The 26,019-nt window shown below is 48.1% G+C and overlaps 2 protein-coding genes across 3 annotated transcripts in view; both read right to left on the bottom strand.

The window, feature by feature from the left end:
- Positions 1-2,456, bottom strand: part of RASAL3 (RAS protein activator like 3) — a 60,623-nt gene extending 58,167 nt beyond the window's left edge. Inside the window, exon 1 of the mRNA XM_075343008.1 lies at positions 1,879-2,456. Within this exon, the coding sequence (XP_075199123.1) occupies positions 1,879-2,176 (298 nt within the window). The 5' untranslated portion in view covers positions 2,177-2,456. The remainder of the gene's footprint in view (positions 1-1,878) is intronic.
- Positions 2,457-2,666: 210 nt separating this feature from the next.
- Positions 2,667-26,019, bottom strand: part of PGLYRP2 (peptidoglycan recognition protein 2) — a 53,525-nt gene continuing 30,172 nt past the window's right edge. For both annotated transcript variants that reach the window (XM_075346344.1, XM_075346346.1), the window contains exons 4-6: positions 22,372-22,582; positions 4,350-4,647; positions 2,667-2,746 (exon numbers count right to left, since the gene is read on the bottom strand). In XM_075346344.1, coding sequence (XP_075202459.1) covers positions 2,732-2,746; positions 4,350-4,647; positions 22,372-22,582 — 524 coding nt within the window. In that variant the 3' untranslated portion in view covers positions 2,667-2,731. The remainder of the gene's footprint in view (positions 2,747-4,349; positions 4,648-22,371; positions 22,583-26,019) is intronic.

Below are 26,019 nucleotides of genomic sequence, written 5' to 3'. Positions count from 1 at the left end.
ACTCACCAGAGTTTTTCCCAGAGTGGGAAACACACGACACAAAATAATTAAAATTTGAATTTTTAGGAGCAAAACAGTAACAATGCAGTCACATGACAAGAATCTGCATAACTAATCATATGCTATATAGTTGGAAGTCAAATTTATGTATGAGATAACCTTTATTTTATAAACAATCATCTTGGCTATCTCACACTCAACGCTGTAGTGGAGGTGAGATATGGAGCCTGAAAATCAAAAGTTCAAAACATTGTTAAACTTTTGCTCATTGGTGTATGCTGTTCTTGCCCATGGGCTATTTTCTGTCTATGTCCGCCAGTGTGCTGGCCAAAAGGTTGTTTATCTGACATCTATTCCTCTGAGCACCTACATACACATTGACACTCATTTTGGCAAACTGTGCATGTAATTTCAAAGGAGAGAGGTGAGTAAACTGCTGGCAGTCTCCTCTGCTGGAGGCTTATTGCCCCTGAAATTCAATACACCTGATCTTCCTTTCCTCAGCCATCATCTTACAGGTATAGAGTGGAGAGGACTCCATACATAAGAGATAGTCCACAACTCCAATCGACTTTTCTATTATGTTTAGGACCTTATCCTGCTCCTTATGTAATACTACATCTTCCCAAAGGGTCAAATCTAGACCAATCTGACCTGAAAGGGTAACATTTTTTGCAATAAAGGAGGTAAAAAAAAACCTTTAAGGCAAAGGCCAATCTGACCTCAAAGGGTAAAAGGTGCTGCAAACAAAAGGGTAAAAATAAAATAACCTTGTAAGGAAGTGTTCTCAACCCTGGTCTTCAAAAGCCACCAACAGATGATGTTTTCAGGATTTTCTTTGTATTGCCTAGTTGAGGGTATAATCATTTGTACAATACTAAGGAAATCCTGAAAACATGATCTGTCAGGGGCTCTTGAGGACTGGAACTGTAGAACACTGCCATAAGGCATTAGCCAATCTGACCTGAAAAGGTAAAATTTCCTGCCGCGAAGAAGGTAAAGAAAACCCTGTAAGGTGTGGGCCAATCTGATCTAACATGGGTAAAATTTACTGAATTGAAGCATGTAAAAAACCCTGTAAGGCATGGGCCAATGTGACCTAAAAGTATAAAATTCCCTTTCAAGTAAAGGCCCAGTCACACTAAACAACTTACCAGCAATCCCAACAACGATACAACCTGATAGGGATCGCTGGTAAGTTGTTAGGAGGTCGCTGGTGAGATGTCACACTAAGCGACGCTCCAGCGATCCCACCAGCAACCTGACCTGGCAGGGATCGCTGGAGCGTCGCTACACGTGGAAGCATACTGCGCTTGGTAACTAAGGTAAATATCGGGTAACCAAGGTAAGGGCTTCTTGGTTACCCGATGTTTACATTGGTTACCAGCGTCCGCAGATGCCGGCTCCTGCTGCCTGCACATTTAGTTGTTGCTCTGTCGCTGTCACACACAGCGATGTGCGCTTCACAGCGGGAGAGCAACAACTAAAAAATGGCCCAGGACATTCAGCAACAACCAACGACCCCACAGCAGGGGCCAGGTTGTTGCTGGATGTCACACTAAGCAACATTGCTAGCAAGTTGTGCATCAGCAGCGATGTTGCTAGCGATGTTGCTTAGTGTGACGGGACCTTTACACTAGGACATCAGATAAGAGTAACAGGATTCTATCCATAGGTTTTAAATACTTGATAGGACAACTGCATATTCTTGGATATTTCTTGAGGAAAGCAAGGTATTGTGTCATCAAAGAAATTGCCTCAAAGAAGTTTCTGATACCCATGACATCAAAGGATTCCCACTTGTTCTTTCATAAGGATGAAAAAGTGGAACAAGTATGACGAGCTACGTATACAAAATTTTCTCTGGCTTCTGCTTACCTTCCAAAACCTCAACTTGCTCCACCACATCTTTCTTCCTTCCTTTCTGGTGCAGCGACAACGAGCGCAGATAGTGCACAATGCCACCTGCGTTAGACTCTTTGGACGACTTTATCTTCTTAAACAGATGTATCTGTTTTTTTTGTGTTTCCTTGTTCTGGGATCGAGATGACTTCCACCCTTGAAGTCGATCCCACATGCTGCGCTTGTGTCCCTTCTTCCATTGATAAGATCCCAGAGGAGAAGGCTCTTGAGCGGTGGATTCAAGAGTTTCTGGGTCTTCACAAGGTTCCACCATGCTTGTAATTATTGTCCTGTTTCTGGAGTTGCTCCTCTTCTGTAGAGTCTATTGCCTTATTAACAATATTCACGGTAGCTTCTAAAATCACGTTTGTCCCATAGTATGCATTTATAATAGGGGCCACTTTCGTTCTTGAAGAACCTTCACTACTTCCCAGATGTTTCCTCTATTTTTGTAACTTCTTCCGATCTTAACTTCTTCTTTGTCAATCTGTTTCTCTTTCGACTGCCACCTTGTCTGTTAGGCAAACTTGTCTACCTCCCCTACAAAATGTAATCTCTCTCTGTCGCCCTCTCTTTTTGCATCTCTCGTCTGCTTCTTCCCTTTACAACAGGAAACGTTTGACAAAGCTTTTTTTTGTAAGATAACAGTAAACCTGTGGTATCACCAAAATCTCAAATCATACCGCTCGGAGTCTAGTAAAGTGGTACAGGGGGGTGTAAGTGAGGATTGTGGTTATAGGCAAATGAAGTATAAGACACGGAAGTCAAAATGAAATGCTTAAGCTTTATTAAGTGCAGAAAGAGGGTGGAAATCTTCATCTGTGATAAATTATTCTTCAGAATCCTAGAAAGGCAATAGAATGTCAGACATCTTAAATACTGAGCAAGACGATTTGTAGTAAAAGCTTAAAGTGGTTTTCCAGTTTAGAAAAACAATATTTATATACTCAATTATGGAATTAACCTAATTGGAACTGATGGTGGTCCTCTGTTGAGGATCTTCATCCCTTGGTCAGAGTGGTTGATCGGACATAAGAATTTATAAACCTCATTTGTTTTGGAGGTAATCCCTTTAGTACGTTAAAATGACCGCTGTCTTGTTACATGGACAGAAACCTATCCTAGAATGATAATAGGACAGGTTCCTGTGAGCATGTGCAGGAAAAAGCTCTGCTGCTGTGACCTGGAGATAGATCATACATCCAAGTTATCTCCAGGTCACAGCAGCAGAACTTCCCACCAAATAATTGCTGCTACAAGAAGGTGGCTATTTTTAAAAAAAAATCAAACTATAGCGATTACATTTCTTAACTTAATGTGATTTGCTAATTAAAAGTATTTAGGAATTTATTGATCATGATGACCTTCCTTCCATCCCTTAGGTCCATCACGTTCAATCTTTCTAAACCAACATACATTCTATGTCCCTAAAACTGACAATGTTGTGTGCACTGAGGAAAGCAACACAGCTTTTGTAAAAGCTGTTATAGTGTCAGCCATTACTACCTCTTGTGATAGGGCATTCCACAGTCTGACTGCTCTAACTATAAAGAACCCTTTCCTACTTAGCTGTCGGAATCATCTTTCTTCCACCCACAGCGAGTGCCCCTTGGTCCTTAGTATTGTCTTCAGAAGGAATAAGTCATGTGCTAGTCCAGTCCTTTATATTGACCACACATGTATTTATACATATAAATGAGATCTCCAATGAAATGTCTTTTTTTCTAAGCTTAACAAGCCCAACGTTTCCAACCTCTCATCATATGGGAGGTCTCTATTCCTTGCAATAATCCAGTTGCCACCTTTGAACTGACATTATCTTCCGAAAATCCCGTTTCCTCCTGATTTGCTTTCCTTCCTTCAGTCCTACATTACTCCTAACCTTCCTTCCTACCTTACTCCTACCCTTCCTTCCTATCTTACTCCTACCCTTCCTTCCTACCTTACTCCTACTCTTCCTTCCTTCCTTCTATTCTTCCTACCTTACTCCTTCTCTTCCTACCTTACTCCTACCCTTCCTTCCTACCTTACTCCTACCCTTACTTACTCCTACCCTTCCTACCTTATTCCTACCCTTCCTTCCTACCTTACTCCTACCCTTCCTTCCAACCTTACTTCTAACCTTCATTCCTTCCTACCTTACTCCTACCCTTCCTTCCTACCTTCCTTCCTACTTTACTCCTACCCTTCCTACCTTACTCCTACTCTTCCTTCCTTTTTATTCTAACCTACTTTTTCCCTGAAAACCCCTTTAATACATGTAACAGAAAGTCCTGGACTAAAAAATTATTCTGTTAGTTAAAATCCAAAAGCCGTGTTCGGCACTTTGAGGAATCAAAATTTGAAGCTGCATGCAAATCAGCCTAGATGTGCATTGTGGGTGTATCTATGTATCTTATTCTGCTTCATTATCACCCCAATGCATTTCCACTATATTTTTATATTACCTTGGTAAAATGCTCCCAGACGGTAATTTCTTGGAACAAGGCATCTCCTGGACATGTGGTGTTAACAACCTGACGATGACCTTGAATTGTATAGTTAGGCAAGATGTACCCGGATCTCGTTGCACACTTCAGGAAGCCATCTTTAACCAGTTGCAGTATGCGAGTATCAGGGACTGACGATGTGAAATCTCCAATGAAGCTTATGCCATAACCAATAGAGTTATGGCCTCTGGTGTGAGCCCCAACCCAGTGCCAGCCACGTCCTTCATAGAGGTATCCATCAGAACCAACCACAAAGCTGGGGAGTGGGAATAAAGAAGACAATCTGTATAGAAATGTAACTAAAAATCCCTAGCTTATAAATGATCTACATCCAGTTCTCTTTCGTGACCCCAAATTATTAATCTTAATCTTTGAGTACAAAATGTACTGATGTCCTCCTATCAATCTGTAAAAGTGACACTTGGGTCTAGTATCTTGGACTTCTAGGATTTTGAATACCTAACAATAGGTTATTTCAAATATCATTAATATAATATCTCTGCTTTCAGTAGTTGAATTAAACCATCCTTCAATTTACTTCCGGTGGATGGAACTTTTTCCTGGTCACAATAAAATGTGGGATGAACAGGACAGTTATTTGACAAGGCTTTGGAAGTGAATTTTCGCTTTTTTTGGAAGATGCAGAGACACAACTTAGGTGCGATTTGAGCTCAACAAATGAGGGACCCGTAACAGATGGTTTTTCTGTCTTGATTAGTTTTATGAGCAGCTTCTGAGTGTGCACACGTGGTAAATAATGAAAAATAAGGTTTTACTTAAAACTACTACCCCTGACCCACCCGATTCCTGTACAGACTAGAAGTCCCAGCTGCGTAGTCCCTAAAGGCCCCTGCACAGTCTGAAATAACCCTAACTGATAACTCAGATGACAACTCGGACCTTGGCTTCCTAAGCGGCCATCGAGCGTTCCATGTACTTCCATACCGGGGAAGGTGCAGAGGAAAATAAGGTAAACCAACAGTTATCTGCCAGGAGAAACACAAGAAAAACATGCTGTTGATCCAAGTAGGGTCCACTTCAGAAATATCACAACCAGGAAATGAAAGCCCAGGGAGGCTTTAAATACTTATACCAAGAACGTGATAGGGCAGACTAAATTACATCATAGGAAACACTTGTTGACAGAAAGGCAATGAACACACAAAGTGTCCAAACAGAGACAAATTGTTCAGAACCAGGACAGCAACCGAACCTCCCTGTGGCTCAGTAGAGAGGGAAATGGACCACAGCAAAGGAGGCTGCCGGATCAAATCTGGGGCATGACATGCAGTCTCTGAATTGGAATAATAATTACAATGTCTGTAAAGGGAAAGAGCAGATTACAGTAATCTCTAAATTCCTATAGTTTCAGTTAGGACATCGGTGTATGAGGTGCTCCCAATTTTGAACTGGGTTTTATGATGGCAGCTTGTCAGATCATCCAATTTGGAGTGCACTTCATAGTCCAGGAAGCCAGTTTCACACGTCCACATTGTTTTTCAAGCCTCCTACCACATGGCTGCTATTTTTGGAACACATGATAGGGTCACTATTGCTTTGCTTTCCACTTATCACCAACACTACCCAGGAACGTATCTCACAACTGCCCCTAACCACTCCATGTGCACAGTCCAAAGGTCTCTATACACTTTAGATGGCTGTCATGCCAAGCAATACTTTCAATGTCAGCCATTATGACAGTTTCTCCCATACACAAGAGCACTCGTTAGGCCGTCACTCTTGTGTTCTCTACAAGAAAGGCATCAGCCGACATCTCTGCTGACAGCTCATCTCCGGAGTTCAAATCGATCAATGGATAAATAAAGAATCTCATTTAATGATGACAAAAAATCTTGAAAATGTGAAAAATTGACCCACAAAGTATATGCCAAAATTACATCTTACAACATCATCCAGTTGATGGAAAGTTAGAGTGCGGCAATACAATTCTGCAATGGTAGTAAAATATAGGAAAAAAAGACAGACAAATGCCAACGTATAACATAAAGTTAAAGGGGCTACATAATATGTTAACTCAGTTCATAATTTTGCTCTTGGTGGTGCTAACCTTAAAAAACCATATACGTACAGTACAGACCAAAAGTTTGGACACACCTTCTCATTCAAAGAGATTTCTTTATTTGCAGGACTCTGAAAATTGTAGATTCACATTGAAGGCATCAAAACTATGAATGAAAACATGTAGAATGAAATACTTAAAGTGTGAAACAACTGAAAATATGTCTTATATTTTAGGTTCTTCAAAGAAGCCACCTTTTGCTTTGATTACTACTTTGCACACTCTTGGCATTCTCTTGATGAGCTTCAAGAGGTAGTCACCGGAAATGGTTTTCCAACAGTCTTGAAGGAGTTCCCAGAGATGCTTAGCACTTGTTGGCCCTTTTGCCTTCACTCTGCGGTCCAGCTCACCCCAAACCATCTCGATTGGGTTCAGGTCTGGTGACTGTGGAGACCAGGTCATCTGGCGTAGCACCCCATCACTCTCCTTCTTAGTCAAATAGCCCTTACACAGCCTGGAGATGTGTTTGGGGTCATTGTCCTGTTGAAAAATAAATGATGGTCCAACTAAACGCAAACCGGATGGAATAGCATGCCGTGGTAGCCATGCTGGTTCTGTATGCCTTCAATTTTCAATAAATCCCCAACAGTGTCACCAAGGTCAACAAGTACCCCCACACCATCACACCTCCTTCTCCATGCTTCACAGTGGGAACCAGGCATGTAGAGTTCATCCGTTCACTTTTTCTACAAAGACGCGGTGGTTGGATCCAAAGATCTCAAATTGTGACTCATCAGACCAAAGCACAGATTTCCACTGGTCTAATGTCCATTCTTTGTGTTCTTTAGCCCAAACAAGTCTCTTCTGCTTGTTGCCTTAGCAGTGGTTTCCTAGCAGCTATTTTACCATGAAGGCCTGCTGCACAAAGTCTACTCTTAACAGTTGTTCTAGAGATTAGAAGGTGTATCCAAACTTTTGGTCTGTACTGTATCTACATGACACAGTCCGCTCCTTGGTAATGCTGCCAGTGTCCCCCCACCGGTCTCCTGGTTCCCTCTTATCTGTGGGTGTCAGGTGGCCATTAATTGACTGGAATGGCCATATTTCATCTGAGCTATGCAAAAAAAAGAGAGCTAGGAAACTTCTTCCTCCTCCTCCACTTAGGGGCAAAAGGTGGCAGTGGCAGTCAATCGGTGGCCTTAATTAGTGGCAGGAGAAAGGCATTGGACTGGAGGGAGAGAAGCGCCCGTATCCCATATATATGCAAAGTTAAAGTAGTGGAGAACCCCTTTAACGTGTTATTTTTATTTCATGGAAACTGGTAAAATTAAAATGATGCAAAAAACAATGTCAAAATCGCCGCTTTTTCCTTCCCCCAATATTAAGCAGACCTGCCTCTCTGCTAAAAGAAAAAATTGAGATTAATACCTTGTAAAAATCCCTAAGTTCCCCTGATTCTGCCACTTTTTTCCTCTTTGTGCTGTGTCGCTCCTTTGTAGAGATATTCACATTTGTTGCTTTTGTAGTGCAGCATGTGAAATCTCCGCTTTGCAGTCCAGCTGAGCGTTTTTCAGGGTCTTCGCTGTTGGCGCGAAATTTCAGCCACTGATCTAGCAGTCTCCAGTACTGCTTACCTGAGACTGGCAGCATCTAGGAGGAAGTGGTGAAACCGCATGTGATGGTGGAATATGGGGGATAGTATATAATTTTGTGTAGGTTCGTATTTTAGACATGGTGCTCTGTCCACTCTGTGTACATTGTCCTGTTAAGTTAGGTTAAACACCCCCTTGCCGGGCTTTTGTCCCTAAGTCTTGGGGGAGGGGGATCCACCTAAACTCTCTGTTTACTTAGAGGATTATTCATTCAGTCTATCTGAGAACTTCAAGAGACACGGAAGAAGATTGATCCTCTGGGGGAGAAGCTGTAGTTACAGGCAGGACCCCACAGTGCCGTTGAGAAACCCTGATTTCCCTGGAAAAGGACTTCTGGAGGATTGTGACTCATCCCCTGGACATTTATCCCATTACTGGACTATTTTACCCTCTGTGTGGTGGATTATTTTATGGACATCCTGGATTGCATTGAATAACTATTTTTTGGATTGCTCAATCATCTCTGGCTCTGTTGACTGTGTGATATCGGAGAAGGACCCCGTGACATCGCACATCTACAGAAAAGACTGAAGAAACACCCAATGGGACTGCAAGCAGAGATTTCACATATTGAGCTCTAAAAGCAACAAATCTGAAATAAAAGCTTCAGAATCAGGGGAACTCATGGACTTTTACAAGGTTTTTAAATATATATATTTTTCTTTTAAGCAAGTGACAGGTCCTCTTTAATAAAAGATAATGAATAAATTAAAAGCACCCTTATCCTCAAAAAATAAGCCTTCATAATGTTATATAAACATTAATATAAAGAAAGATTTGCATTGATGATAAAAATAACAAAAAAAATTATTCGGGGCCCAAATGTGTCTGTTACTTAAGAGCTTAACATACCAGCCGAGTTCCACAATCAGTATGATCACAATAACGTGTCTCAAAAAAGCCACAAAGACAGGATACTACGAAATTTGTCATCACTAATATCAGCTATGTAACATGAAATGTCAAATTTGGAACACAAGTCTTTGTAGCATTACATGGAAAAAAAAGTTTTTGTCTGTGGTTCTTACCTACATGTTTACTGTGTGTTTCAGATAATAAATTCACTATTCTCCAGGTCATATACAGCGTCGGTGCCACTAAAGCGATATATTTCAGGCAGCCGGGTTGTGCGCATTTCGACATTTCTCTAAGATTTGGGCTTCAAAATTTTGAGTAGGGACTTGTTGAAGTTTTAAACTGCTCGATTCTTTATAGCCAACTGGGAGAGGTTCTTGTCTTGTGAAGACGCCCAGAGAAGAGTTGAGGGCACACCCACTTGGCTAACAAGACTAGATTTATACACAGGAAAGAAGAGGCCATATCTCCAGAATGGAGAGGTGCAGGAAAGAAAGAAAAACTACGTCGGATTCAGGAGAACAGTGACATTTACAGCAAGTATAAGGAAAATGTATGTATGACTAATGACATATAGTCTTTAAGATCCAGCTGAGGGAGCTTAATAATGCTGGTGATCTTTTCCCTTAATTTTCACGTCAGAACAAGGACAACTTGGAGTGTGGCACAAGAGAAAAACGTAAAGAAAGGTCCTGATGACAGGGAGATGGGTCACCACGTGAACTCACCTGTGGCTGATCCCAGGTCCCTAAATGGGTCCTTCACCCGTGCACGACTATGAGCATAGACCCTGGCTGACCCTTGACTAGCCCTGTCTAGTGTGTGGGCTAGCAAGACACCAGTCTTAAACGGGCTATACACGCTAAGATACTTCTAGCAATTGCTAGCGATATCGTACGCAAAAGCACCCGCGCCCGTCGTGCATGCGATATCGTGTGATCGCTGCCGCAGCGAACATTATCGCTACCGCAGTGCCACACACACTTACCTGGGCGTCGTCGTCGCTGTGACTGCCGAACTATCCCTCCCTCAAGGGGGAGGTGCGTTTGGCGTCACGGAGACTTCACCGCGACGTCACTAAGCGGCCGGCCAATCAAAGCGGAGAGGCGGAGATGAGCGGGACGAACATCCCGCCCACCTCCTTCCTTCCTCATTGCGGGTGGGACGCAGGTAAGGTGAGGTTCCTCGTCCCTGCGGTGTCACACACAGCGATGTGTGCTGCCGCAGGAATGAGGAACTACATCTATAAACAACCATTAACAATTTTTTGTTTTAGGACGACCTCTCCATGGTGAACGATTTTCACCACTTTGGAAGACGTTTAAGGTCGCTGGTAAGTGTTACACGCTACGATACCGTTAATGACGCCGGATGTGCATCACTAACGACGTGACCCCGACGATAAAACATTAACGATATCGTAGCGTGTAAAGCCCCCTTTACTTCTATTATACAGACAACACAAGGAAGGGGAGATAAACAGGGGAAACAGATTCAACATAAAATTCCAAACCTTCTCCAAAGAGGGATTCCACTGCATAAACTGGCATGATCACCATTGCTTTCTCCAAAGACAGCTCCTTCTCAGGTCAGCATAGAATGAACTATAGCCGGCATAGGGAGGAGTGAGTAGTAGATATTTAGAGCAGAAGGAAGTAGATGCAGCTGAGATTACAACTACCTGTTTAATCAGAGCAGGATAGAAAGGAACTTTAACTCCTTCAGCACCGGATGGACTAAAATAAGCTCTAACTCAGGGTAAATGACGAGCGGGCACTAAGGAGGATCTGCGATCAAATAAATGCTTTTACCTTCTGATGACAGATCCCCCTGAGGTCACATCAGGACGTAAGATACTCGTGACACTAATGCTACCAGTCAGGAGAAGGACAGGCTGCGCAAAGCTCTGTGGGAGATGCCGTCATGAGGAATGTGACAGACTTTGTGTTGCTTTGAGGATCTGGGTAATTGGCTCAGAGTTTGTAACAGAGATAGGTGCTATATATAATACTATTTAGTGGCTGGAAGGCCTAAGATTTTTGTTTTTACTTTAAAATATTGTTTTACTGTATAAGGAGATAACGAAGCTAATTGTCATCTAACTTTTGTCAGTCTATCCTAGAAAGCGGTGATGCGGAGAGATGACTCTCAATTTGTCACTATACGATGGGGATGTGGGCATGAAATGGCGCAAGGAGACTTGCGTTGGAGGAAAAGAATATAACGCTTCATGAAGATAAATAGTAAGTGTCCTATTGCCAAGCATTCTCATATACAGACATATACCATTTCCAAGAGGTCATGTATTTTGGAAGCTGGCTACCAAGTTCTGGAGAGGGCAAAGTGCCGAGGTGATGCAGTCGTTGTCACATGGTGTTTGGCTCTAAACTCACCGGATGTCATGGCGGCATCTGACGCTGTTCACACTGCAGACTCTGAAACTCTACACTAAAGGCTACTTTACACGATGCGATATCGGTCCCGATATCGCTAGCGTGGGTACCCGCCCCCATCTGTTGTGCGACACGGGCAAATCGCTGCCCGTGCCGCACAACATCGCGCAGACCCGTCACACATACTTACCTGCCCGGCGACGTCGCTGTGACCGGCGAACCACCTCCTTTCTAAGGTGGCGGTCCGTGCGGCGTCACACCGTCACTGAGCGGCCGCCCAATAGAAGCGTAGGGGCGGAGATGAGTGGCCGGAACATCCCGCCCACCTCCTTCCTTCCTCATAGCGGCCGGGAGGCAGGTAAGGAGAGGTTCCTCGTTCCTGCGGCGTCACACATAGCGATGTGTGCTGCCGCAGGAGCGACGAACTACATCGTTACTGCTGCAGTAACGATAATCGATAATGGACCCCCATGTCACCGATGAGCGATTTTGCACATTTTTGCAACGATGCAAAATCGCTCATCGGTGTCACACGCAGCAACATCGCTAATGCGGCCGGATGTGCGTCACAAATTCCGTGACCCCAACGACTCTGCATTAGCGATGTCGCAGTGTGTAAAACCCCCTTTAGCCTCCTTTGGTGCTTCTGAGTTACACAGACAGGCTCGGGTGTTGACAGCTGTGTTCTCATTAGTGATAGGGCTTTCAGGAGTTAATTTCTGCAAGCCTGCTGGTTACCTCTTGGATCACATGTTGTGGGAGACCTATCACAGTCACTCCCCGTCTTTTTAAGATGTTGGAGCTTGTCTTCCCATGCCAACTATAGCTTTTGCTAAACCGATCTGTGTGCTGTTGTATCCCAGTTTTGATGGTGATTGTATTACTTTGTGCGTGGAGTTGTTGTGGAGTTCTCCCATTGTCTTGTTGTTTCCTTCCTAAGCTCTTTTTGTCTTATACTTCTGTGTGTGTGTGTGCCCGGAGATAGAGATTTGTTTTCCCCTGTTTGTCTATTTCTGTTGTCTTTTTCACTCCTGCCCTGGCCCTTCGCAGGTGTTAGGGGGAGGGGGGTATATCAGGGCTGGTCAGTAGCAGGGTCAGGAAGGCGGCTCAGACATCTTCTCCTTCAGAGGTAACTCTGAGATCAGGGATAGCTAGGGTCCCCTAGCCTGTGGGCCAATCTAGGAGCACCTTTCCTCTGTTCTCCACCTATACTCTCACAACTATACAGTCAAAGGAGCTGGTATAGAGCAGATGAATGTGCATTTGATACTATTGTTTGGTGAAAAGTCCAGCGCAATGGCCAACAATGGTGGAGGACGATTCATACTCTCGAGCAGGTTGGATTCGTGGAAGAGTTGAGAGATATTGCCAAGTGAGATGAAGAGACTCTAAAGAAATGAGACATCTGATTTCTATTGCGATGGTTCATGCTATGAAATATGAACTTATATAGTCTGGGTTATGTTATCTATGAAAATGATATGTCAAGGACGGCACAGAAAGTGCTACCGAGGACTTAGCAGGTGGCAAAGGAAGGCTTCCATCGCAAAGCTGAGGGGGAGAACTGCTGGGTGTGGAGTGGAAGCCGAGTAAGTAGGAGACAGAGAATCCACACCTGATGATGAGGATAAGGCCTGCTCGATGTGAACTCTGTCCACTCATGACTTATTTCAGCATCATCCCGTACACCTACAATCCTCACAGGTCTATTGCACCAGTGACCAAAAGTCATACATGTCAATTGGCATTTAAGAAAAACTATCCCAGAATCAGCCCTTTGGGTGCTTCAGCCATTACATGTCATTAAATAGTCATTGTCATTTCAACAAAGTTTGAATAAATCAATAGTACAAAAAAATGGAAGAAATGTCATATATCTACTTTATCCACTTATGAGTCACTTCTCCTCTTTCTCCTGCCTTTTGAATTCACTCGCAGCTAAAATATGTCTCAGTCAAATTGCCTATTCACTGAGTGATCAGGTTACAGTCGCCCACTTTATGATTCTTTCTCCACTTATGAGTAATTTCTTCTTGTTCTCCTGCCTTCTGAACTCACCCTTCACTTTGAAAAAAAAAGCTTAAAGGGAACCTGTCACCTTGGAAAACACCATTTATCTGTAAATACAGAGTTATTTTGCAGGTAAATAGCGTTGCAAATTGCAATGCTGCCTAGCTGACTTGCTGAAAGTGCAGCTACTGGGAGAAAATAACATGTTTCTCCCTGTGAGCCGCTGGCTCTTACTCATGGGGGCCTGCACTGTCGAGGAGGCAGCTACAGTCACTGCTCACATCACCGCTCACTATATTATGAGCATCAGTTGTAAGCACGTCCCGGCATTTTAATTGACAGCTTGATCCGCATAGATGCGCTGCAGAGCCGGCTGTCAATGGAGTGACAGGGGGTGCTTACAGCTGCTGCTCACAGTATAATGAGTGGCAATGTGAGTGGTGACTATAGTCGCTCTGTGCTCGCCCCCATGACTGTAATCTGGTGGCTCTTGGGAAGAAATAAATTCATTTTCTCCCAGTAGTCGCACTTTCAGTAAGGCGGCTGGACAGCATTACAACACTATTTACTGTTGCTTACCCTATATCTGCAATCTGCAGGTAAATAACATGTTCCGAGGTGACAGATCCCCTTTAAATCCATCTTGCTCAAAGCTGCCAGCTCACTGATGGATCAGATTACAGACACCTTTTCAAGTCTAAAGGCCGCTTTACAAGCTGCATTCTCGCTAGCGAGATCGCTAGCGAACATACCCGCCCCCATCGTTTGTGCGTCACGGGCAAATCGCTGCCCATGGCGCACAAAATCGCACGGACCCGTCACACTGCTTACTTGCCTAGCGACGTCGCTGTGACTGGCGAATCGCCTCCTTCCTAAGGCAGCGGTTCGTTCGGCGTCACAGCGACGTCAATAAGCGGCCGCCCAATAGAAGCGGAGGGGCGGAGATGAGCGGGGCGTAACCTCCTGCCCATCTCCTTCCTTCCTCATTGCGGGCGGGACGCAGGTAAGGTGAGGTTCCTCGTTTCTGCGGTGTCACACATAGCGATGTGTACTGCCACAGGAACGAGGAACAACATCGTACTTCATCAGCAACGATAATTGGGAATAGGGGGTGATGTCACCGATTAGCGATTTTGAACATTTTTGCGACGATTCAAAATCGCTCATAGGTGTCACACGCAACGACATCGCTAACGCGGCCGGATGTGCGTCACAAATTCCGTGACCCCAACGACATCGCTTTAGCGATGTTGTAGCATGTAAAGCGGCATTAAGAAGAAGAGAGGGAGAGAACAAGTTGGAGGAGCACAGTTATAGAAAATACCCACACATACTGCTGCTTTCTAGTAATTGTTTTATTTCACCTAGAGTTGGATTCACAGCTACACTGCTCAGTAATGCTGTGTGATGTTCTTCATGCTGCTGCTGCTTCCGTCCATCTGTTACATAGAAATTAGAGGTCATGTCTCTGTGTGTGCTGTGTATAGGAGACATCATAGTAGCTAAACTTTCTCCCTCTAGCTCAGAGACAAATGAAAATTAGAGGTAGAGCCTGAATAGGGGAAAAACTGGTGACAATGCAGGATATAAGTCTAATAATGGCCACAAATGACAGAGAAGTTTTCATGGTGTATGAGCTATAAATTGAATAATGTACCACACAGTATTTACTAAAACATGAGTATCTAAACAATATGTGCACAGCGAATTATCGTCCGTTAGTGTTCTGACCGCACTGAGAGAGACCCACACATACAGTAAGAGACACACACAAAGAAAAACACACACACACACACACACAGAAAGATACATACAAACATAAAGAGACACACATACAGAAAGAGACACATACAAAAAGAGACACACATACATAAAGAGACACATACAAAAAGAGACACACATACATAAAGAGACACATATACAGAAAGAGACACATACAAAAAGAGACACACATACATAAAGAGACACATATACAGAAAGAGACACATATAAAGAAAGAGATCTATACAGAGAAAGAGACACACACAGAAATAGACACAGACCGAAAGAGACACACACAGACAGAAAGAGACACATACAGAGAAAGAGACACACCGAAAGACACAGACACACACACACACACACACAAAGAGACACACATAAAAAGACACACACAGAAGAGACACATACAGAAAGAGACACACACACACACACACACAGAAACTGTTTGTATGTTTGAGGTAATATATTAGCTGTTTTGATAGTTACCCTGGATATTTATCAGGTGGCCTATAGCAACCAATCACAAGTCTTCTATTTTATTATAGGTCAAGGAGCTCTGATTGGTTGCTATAAGCAATGAAGGACATTCTTAAGTGGGCTTTACATGCTACAATAAATCTTACGATGTGTCGGCGGCAGGGCCGTATTTACCATTAGGCACCCGTGGTCCCGTGCCTAGGGCGGCAGGATGCAGGGGGCGGCACCTTCTAGCAGTAAAAAAAAAAATTTTTTTTTTTTTTTTTACACATTCATTAAATCCGCTGTATTTTCGGAGGGGGGAGGGGCGCACCTTTATCTATTTGTATCCACGTCAATTAAGACGCGAATGCAGACAAACTGCAGCGGCCGGGCACAGAGAGCTGATTGACCACGGAACTGCCGGCACCTGCACTTCCGGGGTCACAGGCGCGCCAATCAGCTCCTTCCTGAGGCTGATGCTGGGGGAGGCTGATGCTGGGGGAGGCTGGGAGGAGGGAGGCTGATGCTGGGGGAGGCTGATGCTGGGGGAGGCTGGGAGGAGAGAGGCTGATGCTGAGGGAGGCTGATGCTGGGGGAGGCTGGGAGGAGGGAGGCTGATGCTGAGGGAGGCTGATGCTGGGGGAGGCTGGGAGGAGAGAGGCTGATGCTGGGGGAGGATGATGCTGGGGGAGGCTGGGAGGAGGGAGGCTGATGCTGGGGGAGGCTGGGAGGAGGGAGGCTGATGCTGAGGGAGGCTGGGAGGGGGGAGGCTGGGAGGAGAGAGGCTGATGCTGGGGGAGGCTGGGAGGAGGGAGGCTGATGCTGAGGGAGGCTGATGCTGGGAGAGGCTGATGCTTTGGGAGGCTCGGAGGAGAGAGGCTGATGCTGAGGGAGGCTGATGCTGGGGGAGACTGGGAGGAGAGAGGCTGATGCTGGGGGAGGCTAGGAGGGGGGAGGCTGATGCTGGCAGAGGCTGATACTGGGGGAGGCTGGGAGGAGGGAGGCTGATGCTGGGGGAGGCTGATGCTGGGGGAGGCTGATGCTGGGGGAGGCTGGGAGGCTGATGCTGATGCTGAGGAAGGCTGATGCTGAGGGAGGCTGGGAGGAGAGAGGCTGATGCTGAAGGAGGGGGAGGCTGGGAGGAGAGAGGGGGAGGCTGGGAGGAGAGAGGCTGATACTGGGGGAGGCTGATGCTGGGAGAGTTTGGGAGGAGAGAGGCTGATGCTGGGGGAGGCTGGGAGGAGAGAAGCTGGTGCTGGGGGAGGCTGATGCTGGGGGAGGCTGGGAGGCTGATGCTGAGGGAGGCTGATGCTGAGGGAGGCTGGGAGGGGGAAGGCTGGGAGGAGGGAGGCTGATGCTGAGGGAGGCTGGGATGGGGGAGGCTGGGAGGAGAGAGGCTGATGCTGGGGGAGGCTGGGAGGAGGGAGGCTGATGCTGAGGGAGGCTGATGCTGGGAGAGGCTGATGCTTCGGGAGGCTCGGAGGAGAGAGGCTGATGCTGGGGGAGGCTGATACTGGGAGAGGCTGTGAGGGGGGAGGCTTATGCTGGGGGAGGCTGGGAGGGTGGAGGCTGATGCTGGGGGGGCTGATGCTGGGGGAGGCTGGGAGGAGTGAGGCTGATGCTGGGGGAGGCTGGGAGAAGAGAGGCTGATGCTGGGGGCAGAGAGGCTGATGCTGGGGGCAGAGAGGCTGATGCTGGGGGAAGCTGGGGGAGAGAGGCTGATGCTAGGGGAAGCTGGGGGAGAGAGGCTGAAGCTGGGGGAGAGAGGCTGATGCTGGGGGAAGCTGGGGGAGAGAGGCTGAAGCTGGGGGAGGCTGGGGGGAGAGAGGCTGATGCTGGGGGAAGCTGGGGGAGAGAGGCTGAAGCTGGGGGAGGCTGGGGGGAGAGAGGCTGAAGCTGGGGGACGCTGGGGGGAGAGAGGTTGATGCTGGGTGGGCTGGGGGGAGAGAGGCTGATGCTGGGGGAGGCTGATACTGGGAGAGGCTGTGAGGGGGGAGGCTGGGAGGGGGGAGGCTGATGCTGGGGGAGGCTGGGAGGGTGGAGGCTGATGCTGGGGGGGCTGATGCTGGGGGAGGCTGGGAGGAGTGAGGCTGATGCTGGGGGAGGCTGGGGGCAAAGAGGCTGATGCTGGGGGCAGAGAGGCTGATGCTGGGGGAAGCTGGGGGAGAGAGGCTGATGCTGGGGGAAGCTGGGGGAGAGAGGCTGATGCTGGGGGAAGCTGTGGGAGAGAGGCTGATGCTGGGGGAAGCTGTGGGAGAGAGGCTGATGCTGGGGGAAGCTGGGGGAGAGAGGCTGATGCTGGGGGAAGCTGGGGGAGAGAGGCTGATGCTGGGGGAAGCTGGGGGAGAGAGGCTGAAGCTGGGAGAGGCTGGGGGGAGAGAGGCTGAAGCTGGGGGACGCTGGGGGGAGAGAGGTTGATGCTGGGGGAGAGGCTGCTGGTGAAGGCAGGGGAGAGCGGCTGCTGCTGGAGGAATGGGAGAGAGGGGCCAATCCTAGAGACAGAGGACAAGGGTTGAGGGATAGTGCAATGACAAAATCGGTGGCGGGGGAGTGTAAGGACTCAGAATGAGAGGGGGGCAGCATTGGGAGCTCATTATGGAGAAGGGGCAGCATGTGTGGGCTCAGTATGGAGTGGAGCAATGTAGGGGAGTCAATATCAAGAGTGGGGTAGTGTGTGTGTGTGTGTGTGTGTGTGTGTGTGTGGGAGGGGTGTCTCAGCATAAGCGTTAGTGTGGTGGTCTTAGGATGAGTGGGACAGCATGGAGGTGTCATTATGAAAAAGAGGAAGGCAGCATTAGGAGCTCATGGAGAGGGGCAGCATGCATGGGACATTGTGAGGAGGGAACAGCATGCATGGGAAACTGTGAGGAGGGAGCAGCATGCATGGGACACTGTGAGGAGGGGGCAGCATGCATGGGACACTGTGAGGAGGGGGCAGCATGCATGGGACATTGTGAGGAGGGGGCAGCATGCATGGGACATTGTGAGGACGGGGAAGCATGCATGGGACATTGTGAGGAGGGGGAAGCATGCATGGGACATTGTGAGGAGGGGGCAGCATGCATGGGACATTGTGAGGAGGGGGCAGCACGCATGGGACATTGTGAGGAGGGGGCAGCATGCATGGGACATTGTGAGGAGGGGGCAGCATGCATGGGAAACTGTGAGGAGGGAGCAGCATGCATGGGACATTGGGAGGAGGGGCAACATGCATGGGACATTGTGAGGGGGGACAGCATGCATGGGACATTGTGAGGAGGGAGCAGCATGCATGGGACACTGTGAGTAGGGGGCAGCATGCATGGGACATTGTGAGGAGGGGGCAGCACGCATGGGACATTGTGAGGAGGGGGCAGCATGCATGGGACATTGTGAGGAGGGGGCAGCATGCATGGGACATTGTGAGGAGGGGGCAGCATGCATGGGAAACTGTGAGGAGGGAGCAGCATGCATGGGACATTGGGAGGAGGGGCAACATGCATGGGACATTGTGAGGGGGGACAGCATGCATGGGACATTGTGAGGAGGGAGCAGCATGCATGGGACACTGTGAGGAGGGGGCAGCATGCATGGGACATTGTGAGGAGGGGGCAGCACGCATGGGACATTGTGAGGAGGGGGCAGCATGCATGGGACATTGTGAGGAGGGGGCAGCATGCATGGGAAACTGTGAGGAGGGAGCAGCATGCATGGGACATTGGGAGGAGGGGCAACATGCATGGGACATTGTGAGGAGGGAGCAGCATGCATGGGACATTGTGAGGAGGGAGCAGCATGCATGGGACACTGTGAGGAGGGGGAATCATGCATGGGACATTGTGAGGAGGGGGAAGCATGCATGGGACATTGTGAGGAGGGAGCAGCATGCATGGGACACTGTGAGGAGGGGGCAGCATGCATGGGACATTGTGAGGAGGGGGCAGCATGCATGGGACATTGTGAGGAGGGGGCAGCATGCATGGGACATTGTGAGGAGGGAACAGCATGCATGGGAAACTGTGAGGAGGGAGCAGCATGCATGGGACATTGTGAGGAGGGGACAGCATGCATGGGACATTGTGAGGACGGGGAAGCATGCATGGGACATTGTGAAGAGGGAGCAGCATGCATGGGACATTGTGAGGAGGGAGCAGCATGCATGGGACATTGTGAGGAGGGAGCAGCATGCATGGGACACTGTGAGGAGGGGGCAGCATGCATGGGACATTGTGAGGAGGGGGCAGCACGCATGGGACATTGTGAGGAGGGGGCAGCATGCATGGGACATTGTGAGGAGGGAACAGCATGCATGGGAAACTGTGAGGAGGGAGCAGCATGCATGGGACATTGTGAGGAGGGGGCAACATTCATGGGACATTGTGAGGACGGGGAAGCATGCATGGGACATTGTGAGGAGGGGGAAGCATGCATGGGACATTGTGAGGAGGGGCAGCATGCATGGGACATTGTGAGGAGGGGGAAGCACGCATGGGACATTGTGAGGAGGGAACAGCACGCATGGGACATTGTGAGGAGGGGGCAGCATGCATGGGACATTGTGAGGAGGGGGAAGCATGCATGGGAAACTGTGAGGAGGGAGCAGCATGCATGGGACATTGGGAGGAGGGGCAACATGCATGGGACATTGTGAGGGGGGACAGCATGCATGGGACATTGTGAGGAGGGAGCAGCATGCATGGGACATTGTGAGGAGGGGGCAGCATGCATGGGACATTGTGAGGAGGGGGCAGCATGCATGGGACATTGTGAGGAGGGGGCAGCACGCATGGGACATTGTGAGGAGGGGGCAGCACGCATAGGACATTGTGAGGAGGGGGCAGCATGCATGGGACATTGTGAGGAGGGGGCAGCATGCATGGGAAACTGTGAGGAGGGAGCAGCATGCATGGGACATTGGGAGGAGGGGGCAGCATGCATGAGACATTGTGAGGAGGGGGCAGCATGCATGGGACATTGTGAGGAGGGGGCAGCATGCATGGGACATTGTGAGGAAGGGGCAGCATGCATGGGACATTGTGAGGAGGGGGCAGCATGATGTGAGGTCAATGTGCAGATCATATTTCATAATTGAGGAAGGTGTGGTGGGTATAATTTATAAGGGAGGGCAGTGTGTAGTTTATTAGGGGCAGTGTGACAGTCACAGTATATAAGTGGGGACGGTTTGGTGGGAATATTTTATACTCATGCTATGTTTTGATGTGCCTGTGGTGATCCCCATTGGGGGGTTAGTGCCCTTCGTTTCTAATTGATACTTTTTCAAGTGTTTTACAGAGTAGATCTGCCTTAAACAGATGTCGTGTGCGAAAACTCAGTGTTACGTTGTCACTAAGGGGCGCGACCACTTAAAGTGCCTAGGGCAGCAGGAAGGCAAAATACAGCCCTGGTCGGCGGGGTCACGTCGTAAGTGACGCACATCCGGCATCGTAAGTAATATTGTAGCGTGTAAAACCTACGTGCGATTGCGATTGAACAAAAAACTGTTCATCGCATGCACGTCATTCAAAAGCTAAAAATTGAACGTCAGGTTGTTCATCGTACCCGGAGTAGCACACATCGCAGTGTGTGACACCCCGGGAGCAATGAACAGATCTTACCTGCGTCCCGCAGCTCCCGCCGGCAATGCGGAAGGAAGGAGGTGGGTGGGATGTTTACGTCCCACTCATCTCCGCCCCTCCGCTTCTATTGGTTGGCTGCCGCATGATGTCGCTGTGACGCCGAACGTCCCTCCCACTCCAGGAAGTGGACGTTCACCGCCCACATCGAGGTCGTATGGACGGGTAAGTACGTGTGACAGGAAAGAATCGTTTGTGCGACACGGTCAAGAAATTGAACGTGCCGCACATACGATGGGGGCGGGTACGATCGCATACGATATCGTATGCGTAATTGTACAGTGTAAAGCAGGCTTAAGTACAAGACAGTTTATGAGTGAGTTAATATCATTTCAGTGGTGAGAGGGAGAGCGAGAGACTTAAGGGTGCTTTACACGCTGCAACATCGCTGCCGATATATCGTCAGGGTCACGTCGTTAGTGACGCACATCCGGCGCCGTTACCGACATCACAGCATGTAACACTAATGAGCGACGATCAACGAGCACAAAAACGTGCAAAATCGTTGCTCGTTGACACGTCGTTCATTTCCTTAATATCAGTGCTGCTGCAGGTACGATGTTGTTTGTCGTTCCTACGGTAGCACACATCCCTGTGTGTGACGCCGCTGGAACGACAAACATCTCCTTACCTGCATCCACCGGCAATGCGGAAGGAAGGAGGTGGTCGGGAAGTTACGTCCCGCTCATCTCCGCCCCCTCCTCTGCTAGTGGGCGGCCGCTTGGTGACGCCGCAGTGACGTCGCTATGACGCTGAACGCACCTCCCCCTTGAAGGAGGGATTGTCCGGCGGCCAGAGCGACGTTGCACACAAGGTATGTGCGTGTGACGCTGTCGTAGCGATAATGTTCGCTACGGCAGCAATCACTAAATGTCGTACATATGACGGGGACGGGTGCTATCGCGTGCGACATCGCTAGCAAACGCTAGCGATGTCGCAGCGTGTAAAGCACCCTTTAGTTACTATCCTGGGCAACGCTGGGTTCTACAGCTAATTTGTTACATAAGCAACATCAATAAATAACATTTCCACCTATAGGCAAGAATTTTTTGCACATGAAAGTCTACATTTTTTTTCTAAGCACATAAATTTTTACATAGCAATATTTTCAGACGATCCGTCGAAATGACAACACTTTATGGCACAGATAGGACACATAGCAGAGTGCGGCATCTAGTGCTCAAGGCATGAACAGCAGACGAGCTGCTTGCTCCCTACCTATAGCCAATGTCATCCCAGCCTCGATCGACCTGATGAAATCTCTGCATGCTACGCATATCCGCTGTACATTCCTGGAAGGAGAGACAAGGCCTAGACGGCTCATAGGTGTGATGGATGTAGACATGAGCCAAGGGGGGCTGTAGTAACGTTGGGGTGCCTTTATAGGGCTTGGCCTCCCAAAGGCAGCGAGGTATGACAGCAGGACAGTCTATAAAAAATAACAATAATTAAGAAAACCAGACATTTTCAGTAAAGCCCTGTTCACATCATATCTGTGATTTATACATATGTAGTATTTACACCAAGAAAGGCTTTTGTGCATTGGCTGCAATTGCCTCTAGAGGGAGCACAGGAGCTAACTGCATGTAGGAGGCCCCCTCTAGAGGGAGTACAGGAGCTAACTGCATGTAGGAGGCTCCATCTAGCGGGAGCACAGGACCTAACTGCATGCAGGAGGCTACCTCTAGTGGGAGCACAGGACCTAACTGCATGTAGGAGGCCCCCTCTAGAGGGAGCACAGGAGCTAACTGCATGTAGGAGGCCCCCTCTAGAGGGAGCACAGGAGCTAACTGCATGCAGGAGGCTACCTCTAGTGGGAGCACAGGACCTAACTGCATGTAGGAGGCCCCCTCTAGAGGGAGCACAGGAGCTAACTGCATGCAGGAGGCCCCCTCTAGAGGGAGCATAGGAGCTAACTGCATGCAGGAGGCTCCATCTAGACTGGGAGCATAGGAGCTAAGTGCATGCAGGAGGCCCCCTCTAGAGGGAGCACAGGAGCTAACTGCATGCAGGAGGCTACCTCTAGAGGGAGCACAGGACCTAACTGCATGTAGGAGGCCCCCTCTAGAGGGAGCACAGGAGCTAACTGCATGTAGGAGGCCCCCTCTAGAGGGAGCACAGGAGCTAACTGCATGTAGGAGGCTCCATCTAGAGGGAGCACAGGACCTAACTGCATGCAGGAGGCTACCTCTAGAGGGAGCACAGGAGCTAACTGCATGTAGGAGGCCCCCTCTAGAGGGAGCACAGGAGCTAACTGCATGCAGGAGGCTACCTCTAGTGGGAGCACAGGACCTAACTGCATGCAGGAGGCCCCCTCTAGAGGGAGCACAGGAGCTAACTGCATGCAGGAGGCCCCCTCTAGAGGGAGCATAGGAGCTAACTGCATGCAGGAGGCTCCATCTAGACTGGGAGCATAGGAGCTAAGTGCATGCAGGAGGCCCCCTCTAGAGGGAGCACAGGAGCTAACTGCATGCAGGAGGCTACCTCTAGAGGGAGCACAGGAGCTAAGTGCATGCAGGAGGCTACCTCTAGAGGGAGCACAGGACCTAACTGCATGCAGGAGGCCCCCTCTAGAGGGAGCACAGGAGCTAACTGCATGCAGGAGGCCCCCTCTAGAGGGAGCACAGGAGCTAACTGCATGTAGGAGGCTCCATCTAGAGGGAACACAGGAGCTAACTGCATGCAGGAGGCTACCTCTAGAGGGAGCACAGGAGCTAACTGCATGCAGGAGGCTACCTCTAGAGGGAGCACAGGACCTAACTGCATGCAGGAGGCCCCCTCTAGAGGGAGCACAGGAGCTAACTGCATGCAGAAGGCTACCTCTAGAGGGAGCACAGGAGCTAACTGCATGCAGGAGGCTACCTCTAGAGGGAGCACAGGAGCTAACTGCATGCAGGAGGCCCCCTCTAGAGGGAACATAGGAGCTAACTGCATGCAGGAGGCTCCATCTAGACTGGGAGCATAGGAGCTAAGTGCATGCAGGAGGCCCCCTCTAGAGGGAGCACAGGAGCTAACTGCATGCAGGAGGCTACCTCTAGAGGGAGCACAGGAGCTAAGTGCATGCAGGAGGCTACCTCTTGAGGGAGCACAGGAGCTAACTGCATGCAGGAGGCTACCTCTAGAGGGAGCACAGGAGCTAACTGCATGCAGGAGGCCCCCTCTAGAGGGAGCACAGGAGCTAACTGCATGCAGGAGGCTACCTCTAGAGGGAGCACAGGAGCTATCTGTATGCATTTTTTTCTTCCTCTTTTTCCAAGAGACATAACTTATTTTTTAGCTGAAGACACCTTTTTTTTGTAGGACAAGATGTAATTTTGGGTGACATCATTCATTTCCATCCATGGAGCTGGTGACGGTTTTTATTGATGACATTTTGGGTGCATAAAATGTTTTGATCGCTTTTTATAGCATTTTCGGGAGGACAAAAATATTGTAATTCTGCTGTTTTTTGCTTTACTGGATCGGTTGCTTAATTTCATGCTTTGATAGATCATCCATATTTTTTTCTTTTTAAAGAGAGAAAAGAATGAAGTATTCAATTTATTTTCCTTTTTTTGTACATTTTTTATGTATTTGTTTTACTATATTTTTTAGTCTCCTTAGAGGACCTGAACCTGCAAGTGTTTGAGGCTTGTTGTATATACTGCAGTATCACAGTATTGTGGTATATATGGAAACTGGTGGTCTCGTATGAAGCCCACCATGTTCCAGGGCTTCACCGGAGTACTTTGATGTTATCCATTGACCATTGGGGCACCGATCAGCCAAGGCAATGCATTTCACCCCACAATCACATTGCCCGCAGGGGGGTGTTAGGTACACATAATCGCTCTACTTAAATGTCACTGTCACATTTAAAGGTTAGGAGCAGTGATAGATCCAATCGCTGTAATTAGAGGCCGATGCCAGCTGTATAACACAGCCAGCATCTGAGCTCAGCTACTGAGATCCAAACACAGTTACTTAGCATAGGACAAATCATTAGGTCCTATGTGAGGCAGGGGTTAAATCTACGGTGCCTCATACACAGTAGATGGCTGTTGGCCAAAAAATGGGCTCTCTCCTGACTCTTCCACATACAGGAACGCTCGCTATACTATAGTGTTCTCAATTGTAGAGTTGCTGGAGGATACCAACATCATCTGTCAAGACCTCCATACACATAAGACTGTCAGCCGAGACCACCAATATCGGCAGGTTCAACCAACGATAGTCTAATGTGCATGGAGGCCTTAAAAAGGTTGTCCACTACTTGTACATTGATGGCCTCTCCTTAAGATAGCTCATCAATGTCCGACACCCCGCACCTCCGGCGATCAGTCGTTCCCGGTGTCGTTGGTGGTAGTAGGCAGCTGGAAATACTGCCCCGTGAACTGATAGAGGCCAGGTACTGCACATGCTCCTCCTATTTATTTGCAGTACCCAGCCGCAATCAGAAGATAGGGCAGCTCCTGACCTAGACATTTCCAGCTTCCACCGACAACACCGGAAACTGCCAATCGACAGGGTTGGACCCTGGCTGATTAGACATTGATGACCTATTCTAAGGATAGGCCATGAATGTACAAGTAGTGGACAACCTTTAAGTCTTTGTATGAGATATTCACCAGCACAGAATTTTGATAGAGGTGGAAATTCCCCTTACTTTGGCCATATACATGACATATAGGAACTCTGCCACCAAACACAGGCAGCAAGGTTTCTCTCAATATGAAGAGGACAAGCCACTGATAGATGCCTTTGCTCCCATTTAGACCCCTCCAGTAGTGGATTATTTCTTGTGGGAACCTAAGGACCCAAATGTCACGGAATGGTCGGGAGGCCCCCATATACATTAGGTCGTCTGCTGATCTCATCAATATTAGT

This window comes from Anomaloglossus baeobatrachus, chromosome 4 (genome assembly GCF_048569485.1).
Source record: "Anomaloglossus baeobatrachus isolate aAnoBae1 chromosome 4, aAnoBae1.hap1, whole genome shotgun sequence".
NCBI lineage: Eukaryota > Metazoa > Chordata > Amphibia > Anura > Aromobatidae > Anomaloglossus > Anomaloglossus baeobatrachus.
This window is presented reverse-complemented; position numbering and strand designations above follow the sequence as displayed.